A 9,298-nucleotide genomic window follows, 5' to 3' on the forward strand; every position below is an offset into this window, starting at 1 on the left:
AGGAAGCCCTCAGCTGCGTCCGACGCTGTCAGCTCTCGGCAGTGACCGTGATGTAGCTGGGCACCCGCGGGCAGTGAGCGGGGCCCGGCGTGGGCTGCACAGGTGCAAAGAGAAGCATGTCAGGGTGGAGCTGGAGATCCGAGTGCCCCTGCCCTCCGTCTGACTCGTCCCTTTAGCCCCCGCACCCCTGCACCCTTGCATCCCTACACCCCTGCACCCCTGCAGAGGGGCACAGAAGCCTCACCTGGGCAGACTCAGAGGCGGGCGCTGAAGCTGCCACGTAGATGGTGGTACAGGGGTCCTCCTGGGGCTCTGGGCTGGCTCCTGTCCTGTGCAGCGACTGCAGGAAAAGCCAGGGCGGATGAGTCCCGCCCCTCCCTGCCCCACTGGCCTCCTTGCCCCCTTTCTGTGCTCCCAGTGAAGCTGTTTCTAGAGGAGGGACCAGTAAAGCCCCAAAGGCTGCTTAGAATAAAGACGAGTCAGGAGCTTTGATTTTTTTCTCCTAGGGAAAAAGAAGTCTAGGGTGGACACGTGGACACACACACATACGGCACGTCGGGGCTTCTGCGTCACACAGGAAGAAAGGAGGGTGCTTGGACGTGGGGCAGCCCAGGCTCCCTGGGAGCCTGGTCATCACACAGGGGACAGCAGATGTGGGGTGCCCAGAGGTTGCAAAGAAACCGGGACCTGAGCAGGGCCGTCTGTGTAGTAAACACTATTAGCCACCAGGTGGCAGCAGAGACCTACGGTTTTCTCATCTGGGCCCCAAAAGGCCGCTTGTTTACGACGTTTTAATTTAGTGCTTTATGCATCTCACCTTCGGGTCCCAACCGGCCACACCTAGAAGGGCTGGAGGCTGCAAAGGGACTGGGACCTCCTAGCTCACGAATATTCATTTTAAAAATTTAAAGTATTTAAAAAAATTTTTACTTAAAAAACTAAAGTATTTAAATTTAAAAAAGTAGTGTGGGGTTCATGTCCAATTCAATGGCTAAAATAAATATCAGTACTCCTACGTATATATATGAAAGTTCACAACGCTTAACCTTTAATAACATGTTAGTGATATTTTTTTTTATAACGTAGGAGTACTGGTATTTATTCAGCCATTGATTAACTTACTGATATCATAAAGAAGATCTTAATGGCCCCTGCAAAAATAGAACAATATTTACATTTACACTCTTTTCTCTATGGATATTTTTTTGGTAGCATTTTTAGTGGTTTTTCATAACAAACAATACAAAGTATATTATTTTGGTTCTGCTTTGGGACAGGGCTTGGGGCTTGGGACGGAAACATCCCAAATATGGTGGTGGGAATGATTTCTGAATATTAAATATAATCAAATATTATGAACTACCTTATAAAATAAAATAAAAAAAAAACCAACGGACCTCAGTAGGGCCAACTGTGTAGTGAACATTATCAGCCACCAGGTAGCAGCAGAGACCTACGGTTTTCTCTTCGGGGGTTCTAAAAGTTCGCTTGTTTACAAGATTTCAATTTAGTACTTTAAAAGTAATTAAATTCAATTAATATTCAAATATTCAAATAATATCCAAATATTCGAATAATATCCAAATATTCAAATATTCAATTTTTTTTTTCTTTTTGGGTCACAACCCAGTGATGCTCAGGGGTTACTCCTGGCTTTGCACTCAAGAATTACTCCTGGCAGTGCTTGGGGGACCATATGGGATGCCGGGGATCGAACTTGGGTCGGCTGCGTGCAAGGCAAACTCCCTACCCGCTGTGCTATCGCTCCGGCCCCAAATTAATATTTTTTTTTTTTTTTGCTTTTTGGGTCACACCTGGCGATGCACAAGGGTCACTCCTGGCTCTGCACTCAGGAATTACCCCTGGCGGTGCTCAGGGGACCATATGGGATGCTGGGAATCGAACCCGGGTCGGCCGCGTGCAAGGCAAACGCCCTACCCGCTGTGCTATCACTCCAGCCCCCCAAATTAATATTTTTAAAGTATTGTATTTAAAATTTTTTACTTAAAAATTAAAGTATTTAAATTAAAAAAGTAATGTGGGGTTCATGACCAATTCAATCAGCTTAATCAGTGGCTGAAATAAATAGCAGTACTCCTACAGTGAAAAATAAAAATTAGGGGCTGGAGCAATAGCACAGTGGGGAGGGCGTTTGCCTTGCATGCGGCTGACCCAAGTTCGATCCCCAGCATCCCATATGGTCCCCCGAGCACCACCAGGAGTAATTACTAATTCCTGAGTGCATGAGCCAGGAGTAACCCCTGTGCATGGCCAGGTGTGACCCAAAACCAAAATAATAATAATAATAAATAATAATAATAATAAAATAAAAAGAAAAAAGGGACCTCAATAGGGCCGTCTATGTAATGAGCATAATTTGCCACCAGGTGGCAGCAGAGAACTACGTTTTTCTCTCCTGGGCGCCACAATGCTTTAATTTAGTGTTTTATGCATCACACTCTTGGGTGCCAACGGGCCACACCTGAAGGGCTGGACGGTGCCCTCTGCGTCTACATGGCTGAGACGCAGTAGCACCTTGGTACTTAGCCACAGTTCTGCAGGCCCCTTCCCTTCTCCTTCCTAAGTGTCCACCTTGAAGGTTCTGGGCTGTCTCATCACAGCCACACCTGCTTCCCCGGCAACGTCCACCTCCGCCCTGCTGTCCCGGTGTCCCCCGGGCCTGGCTTCCCGTCTGCCCACAGCAGGACCCGCCTTCGTTTCTAAGAACCAGCAGGCACGTTTGTTCCTGCTCTGCCTCTCGGTTCCCCTTGGAGCGGTTGGTCGCCCCTCCCGCCCCCCCGCCCCGGACAGTGGCCCCTGGACTTACGCCTGCTCTCTGCACCTGCGCATAAATGGTGAGGCTGGCGGCCTTCTCGGCTGGCTGACTCAGCTCTGCTTTACCTGGGAGGGGGACACAGTGAGGCCCAGAGTTGCCCCCGCCCCTGTGTCTGCCCCGAGCTGTCTGGACTGTAGCCGCCCTCCAGACCACCCTCCCCAAAGGGGAGGACACAGGCCACTGCTGCCCATAGCAGCTGTCTGCCATTCACCGGGACTGGCTGCGTCTCGGTGGACGCTGCTAGATTCAAGAGGGGTCTTGGGTTTCCCCGGGGTCCCCGTGCACCAGCCTTCCCGGCAGGGATTCCATGCGAGGGGCCACAGGCCACCCTGTGTCCTCCTCATCCTGAGGCAGGCAAGGAGGCCAGGAGGCCACGGTGCTCCAATGGCCTCTCTTCATCCCGTATGAGACCCTGTATGTGCCCCCGCTGACCACAGCTGGTCTCAGGCCCTGCCTTGAAATGGCGTCAGGCGGCCGGACCTGCCCCTGGACAGACAGACGGGAGGGCTGCACGCCTACCTCTCCTGGCCAGCAGGGCCACCAGCACGGGGACAGCCGCCAGGGGCACGAGCAGAAGCAGCGCCATGTAGGGACTCCACCGTCTTGGCCCTGGGGGAGAGGCAGATCGGAGAGGAAGTGTGCGGGCGGCCAGCGGCTGGCTGGGCAGCAGCAGGGAGCGGGCGGGGGCGAGTGAGGGGAGGTGAGTAGTGGACAGGCGGACTCGCGGGCAGGAGGGGCGCGTCCATCATGCACGTACCTGGCGGCCGCCCGCATAGGGGCCCAGGCTGGAAGGTCTGCACCTGCGTGCTGACCGGGTTGCTGGCCGTGCAGACGTAGAGGTGGTCAGTTCCCTGCGGGCCCAGCACCAGGTGCAGCAGCTGGGAGCTGCTGGCCGTGCCCAGTGGGGGCCCCCTGCCAGTGTCCAGGCTCCAGCTGTAGGTCACGCTGTCCCCCCGCTCGGCCTGGCAGGCCAGCGTCACACTGCAGTTCCCGCTGCCGGCGTCCTGTGTGTGGTTCAGCACCCGGATCTCCAGGGCGGAGACCTGCTCTGTCAGGAGGGGCGGAGTGGACACTGAGCCCCTCTCCCAGGACACCGCGCCCTCCTGGCCGGCCACCTGCCCCCGTCTGCTCCCTAAGCTTGTGACATCGGGGAGAACCCAGTTCCAGACAAAATCCTTCATCTGTTTGTGCTTTGGGGCCGCACCCAGCGATGCTCAGGGCTGACTCCTGGCTCTGTGCTCAGGGGTCACTCTTGGTGGACTCGGGGGACCATCGGGGGTTGTGGGAATCAAGGCTGGATTGGCAGTGGGCAAGGCACTTGCCCTGCCCACTGCCGGCCCCTCAAACAAAATTTGCAAACGGGGACTCGAGGCTGCAGTATTTTCGGGGGGGGGGTGAGGTCTGGGGCGAGCAAGTGTGTGACCTGTGACCCTCCTCCTCCTATACAAACAGCCCCAGACACGAGCTGTGGGATTTTTAATTGAATCGCTGTGAGATAGACCCTCACAGAGCTGCTCATGGTTGGGTGTCAGTCACACAGGGTTCCAACACCCGCCCCCCCACCAGGGCACATTCCCCAGCACTGGTGTCCCCAGTTCCTCCCATCACCCCCACTCCCACCCCCACCCCCACCCCACCCGCCTCTATGGCAGGCGCTTTCTCCTCTCTCTGCATTTCTGTTTGCAATACTGAGATGTTATCAGGAATATCCATTACTTCCTTCTAACCCGCAGATCTTGTCCAGCGTGACCCTTCACAGCTGTTACTGTCATCCTGGTCCCTTCTCTGTCTTAGTCACCCTCTGCCCCACACACACTTGTGGCTGATTCCAACCCCTGACCAGTCCTCCCAGCCCTTTGGGGGTATTTACATGGGAGGAGGAGGCCCACATCTCAGCTAGCACTTGGAATCCAGCACCCAACAGCCAACACCCAGCACTCAGCACCCAACACTCAAGTCTTAGCACCCAGAACCCAGAACTCAGAACCCAGCACCCAAGTCTCAGCACCCAGCACCCAGAACTCAGAACCCAGCACCCAAGTCTCAGCACCCAGCACCCAGCACTCAAGTATTAGTACCCAGCACCCAGCACTCAGAACTCAGCACCCAGCACCCAGCATTCAGCACCAGGGCCTGCCAGCATCCAAGTCTCAGCACCTAGCACTTAGCATCCAGCACTCAGCACCTAGCACTCAAGTCTCAGCACCCATCATGCAGAACTCAGAACCCAGCACCCAGAACTCAGCACCCAGCACTCAAGTATTAGCACCCAGCACCCAGCACTCAGAACTCAGCACCCAGCACCCAGCATTCAGCACCAGGGGCTGCCAGCATCCAAGTCTCAGCACCTAGCACTCAGCATCCAGCACTCAGCACCCAGCACTCAAGTCTCAGCACCCAGCACCCAGAACTCAGAACCCAGCACCCAAGTCTCAGCACCCAGCACCCAGCACCCAGCACCCAGCATTCAGCACCAGGGACCGCCAAGCCTTACCATAGAGCCGCAGGTGCCGGCAGAACTGCTCCACCGTGAAGTTCCACTCGAGGCTCACGTAGTACCAGAGCTCATCTTCCCGCCTGCTCTGCGGGATCTCCAGGCCCCGGGGCTCCTGCTGCAGCCGGTAGCGGTGGCCCAGGGGCAGGTGTTGCTCCTCGGGCAGGTGGACGGACACCAGCTTGCGGCGCTCCTTGGTGTCCGAGGAGTTGGCGGCAGTGACCAGGACGCGGACGCTGGCGTTCCGGCTGCTGCGGGCCCCCTCCTGGCTCAGGGGCAGCACCACTCCGGCCCCCAGCCGGCCCACCACCTCAGGGCAGTCGGGAGTCGCCCGGCCTGCGGGAGGGAGGGCAGGCATCACCAGGGCCATCTGCTGCCACGGGCTCCCTCCCCTGCGGCGGGCTCAGAGGTCTTGGCTCTGCCTCGGCCTCTGCCGTGTTCTTCATGTATGAAAGTCCCCAAGAAACCCATGTGCCAGCGATGGGGCTGGGGCCGCCCACATGCAGCCTTGTCCCCCCAAACGGGTGGCCAGGCCATGCTCAGGGCCCTAGCATGGGTCCCTGGAGTTCTGCCGGCACCTGCGGCTCTATGGTAAGGCTTGGTGGCCCGTGGTGCTGAGTGCTGAGTGCTGGGTGCTGAGTGCTGAGACTTGGGTGCTGGGTGCTGAGTTCTGAGTGCTGGATGCCGGGTGCTAATACTTGAGTTCTGGGTGCTGGGTGCTGACCCCTGAGCCCGGCGAACTGCGTGCCAGCACCCCACCCATCTCCCCACTGCCCCCAGTGGGGACTGGAGGGGCCTGGCACTCAGCAGGACTGGGGTTTTGGGGGGGCGGAGGGAATTCCCACTCAGAGCTCAGGGCTCAGGGCGGTGCCCAGCCCCAGGGCCGGGTCCTAGCGGAGTTTTGCTCTCTGCACAGTGGGGAGGGCGTTGGCCTGGCACGCAGCCAACCCGGCTTCGATTCCCAGCATCCCATACAGTCCCCTGAGCACCGCCAGGGGTAATTCCTGTGCACCGCTGGGTGTGACCCAAAAAGAAAAAAACATAAAGGCAGCTCCGGGGACCCAAGGCCGAGGAGACAGCAGGGAGGGGCTGCGAGGAGCTGCTTCCCCCGGTGAGCCCGCCAGGCTTCCCTCTCCACAGCGCTGCACCAGCAGAAGCAGCTCCCAGCCCTTCTCAGACCTTTGAAACCCCGAGGCTGGCGCTGACTCTTCAACACCCCAAACCCGCATCCTGGGCTGGGCCTCAGGTCCCCTCTCCTGCGGCAGAACGGGGGCACCCCTGGGGGCTGGGGCCACCTTCCGGGCACCCGCCCACAGCCAGCAGCCTCCCAGCCGCCCCCAGAGGCTGCGGGGCTGATTCAGGCATCTCTGCCCACCCCGGCATGCTGCCCCCCAGGACGTCAGAACTCAGCTCTATTTTTTTTTTCTTTTTGGGTCACACCCGGCAATGCACAGGGGTTACTCCTGGCTCTGCACTCAGGAATTACTCCTGGCCGTGCTCAGGGGACCCTATGGGATGCTGGGAATCGAACCCGGGTCTCCCCGCTGTGCTATGGCTCCAGCCCTCAGCTCTATTCTTGAGTCCTGGGTTATTTCTGCCAGTCCTGCAATTATTGTCATTATTATTTAGGCTTTTGGGGTCACACTCAGCGATGCTCAGGGGTTCCTCCTGGCTCTGCACTCAGGAACCACTACTGGCGGTGCTGGAGGACCCTACGGGATGCCGGGGGTCGAACCCCTGTCAGCCACATATAAAGCAAATGCCCTCCCTGCTGTGCTATCACCCCAGTCCCCCCACCCACGATTCTTGTAGGAACCCTCCACTTCCTCCCTCTGTGGGGAGCCCCAAGACTCGGGCTGTCTCGCTTCCCATTCCTCTCACTGCCTCAGTTTCCCTGCCAGAAAGGAAGCAGCTGTTCTGGGTGAGCAGGTGGCAGAGGGATCCCCACCCCCACCCCGCCTGGTGCCCCCAGCCATGGTGCCTCCGTGGGGGCTGGCAGGCACCTGGCTCCCCTCACTCCCGGGCACCGGGTGGAAACCTCACGGGACTTCAAAGCCGCCCCTGAAACCCGCTGTCTGAGGAGTCTTTTCCGTGACTCAGTGGCCCCGGGAACAAACGTCATGGCGCTCCTGCCCCTCACTTTCTCACGGTGTCTCGGCTCAGCCTTGGGGGGCTGCTGGGGCAGGGGGCAGCTGGGGCAGGGGGCGGCAAAGCTCCCTGAGTCCTGCAGGGGGGCCCTGAGTCTCAGAACGACAAAACAGTGGCGGGCACTGGCCTTGCATGCGGCCGACCCCGCTCCCATCCCCGGCACCGCACCAGGAGTCATCCCTGAGCACTGCCTGGTGCGGCCCAAACTCTCCCCCACCCCACAGCACCCAAAACCCCGAAATCCCAGCGGGGAGGAAAGAGCAGGAAGACTCTGGGCCTTGCACCCTGTTCCGCTATGAACCCCAAAAAGCTCTAAAAATAAAGCCCATTGAAATCAAAACCTTCAGTGTGGGGACGGAAAGTTTGCAGGGGCCACGTGTGAACTTTCTCGACTGGGGTGGGGGCAGCTGGCAGGAACCACGGGGGCGCAGGGGGGGGAGGAAGGCCACAAGGGCCAGCGTCTCGGCCCACTGGGTGGTCACGGTCTAGCCGCCTCATTCACAAAGCGTTTCCGCTGGGTTTTTATTGGGGCTTCACCAGAAGGTCCTCACTTGAACGTAAAAGTCCTGAAGCCGTGTGGTCACGGTTCGGGGGGCGGGGTGGGGGGGACGTGCGTGACTCGGGGAGGTCAGCCGGGCCCTGGGCAGGGCGGGTTCACACGCCAAGGGGCTGAGCGCTTGCCGGGGGTCTCAGGCCCGGCCTGGCAGAGAGGCGCCGGGCCTGCAGTCTTGGCCCGTCCTGCCCCTTCCATCCCGGATCTCGGAGAGGTGCAGAGGTGCGGTCGGGAGAGCTCCGGACCCCTCCGGGCCTTTCCTGTAAAAGTCCAGGCTGGATCTGCAGCCCTGAAAGCCCCTGCCTGCCGGAGTTCCCCCTTCCCGCTGCCGGCTCTCCGCCCGCCGGGCTTGGCCCGATCCGGGAAAAGGAGGCTCGACCCGACCCCCGGCGCTGACCTCGTGGCCAGAGCTTTGCTCCGTGCCCCGGCAGAGCCTCCGAGGCGGAGCCCCCCCTGCCCCCTACGGCGGCAGCCCCGGGCCCCGGGAAGCCCAGCGGTGTCCCCTCTCAGCCCTGGAACTTTCTCTTCCAGGAAAGTGGCCCCTGGCGTGACCTGTCTGGGCCAGCCACGTTCCCCGAGAGGCCGGGGGCTCTCACTTCCACCCTGTCCACTCCTCGGGTCTTCACTGCTGGACGTGGGAGTCACGTCCTGGGACGGGGCCCCCAGCCCAGCCCGCGCCCCCCTGCCCGCCCTGGCCAGAGGGGAGCCCGCAGGCAGCAGTCTGGGGGGGCGCTGGGGACGCTGGCCACAGCTGCTGCCTCAGCTGAGAGTCCCGGGAGTCAGGGGGTCCCGGGCACCCCCCCATCCCTTCCTGGCTGCGTGAGCCCCAGGGAACTCGGAGCAGCTGCCCAAGGCAGGGCCAGGGGAGCCCCAGCCACCCCCCACCCCCCAACCCATCCTCTTGACCCCAGGGGCGCACTGAGCCTCGGCCCCCGCCGGCCGGCCGGGCTGGACCCCAGAGGAGGACCTACCTGGAGTGGCGCTCAGCTCCCAGGCCAGGGCCAGGGCCAGCAGCAGGTGCAGGGGGGAGGGCCGCCTCGGGGAGTCCATGGGCTGGCGGACGGAGCCCAGGGCTGCGGCAGCCGCGCGCGCGTCTCCGCACCAGGAACCAGCCGCTTCCTGTGTCGCTGGGGCTTTTTCTGCTCAGCCGCGCGCGGGGCTGTTCCCAAGAAGTACGAGTCACAGCAGACACGGACTCTGAGGGGGTCAGAGCGGGAAGGAGCCACCCCCTCTGGCCCAGTCCCGGAGGCTGGGGGCGGCGAGGGCG

The 9,298-nt window shown here is 60.0% G+C and overlaps 1 protein-coding gene across 1 annotated transcript; it reads right to left on the reverse strand.

The window, feature by feature from the left end:
* Positions 1-28: 28 nt before the first annotated feature.
* Positions 29-9,081, reverse strand: SLAMF1 (signaling lymphocytic activation molecule family member 1). The gene is made up of 7 exons (XM_004613914.2): positions 9,003-9,081; positions 5,331-5,666; positions 3,594-3,884; positions 3,356-3,445; positions 2,828-2,901; positions 245-340; positions 29-94 (listed from the first exon to the last, which is right to left on the reverse strand). Exons 1-7 carry the CDS (start codon positions 9,079-9,081, stop codon positions 29-31), a joined length of 1,032 nt encoding a protein of 343 aa, XP_004613971.2.
* Positions 9,082-9,298: the final 217 nt, after the last annotated feature.

The sequence above is a fragment of the Sorex araneus genome, chromosome X, assembly GCF_027595985.1.
Source record: "Sorex araneus isolate mSorAra2 chromosome X, mSorAra2.pri, whole genome shotgun sequence".
NCBI classification, from domain to species: Eukaryota; Metazoa; Chordata; class Mammalia; order Eulipotyphla; family Soricidae; genus Sorex; species Sorex araneus.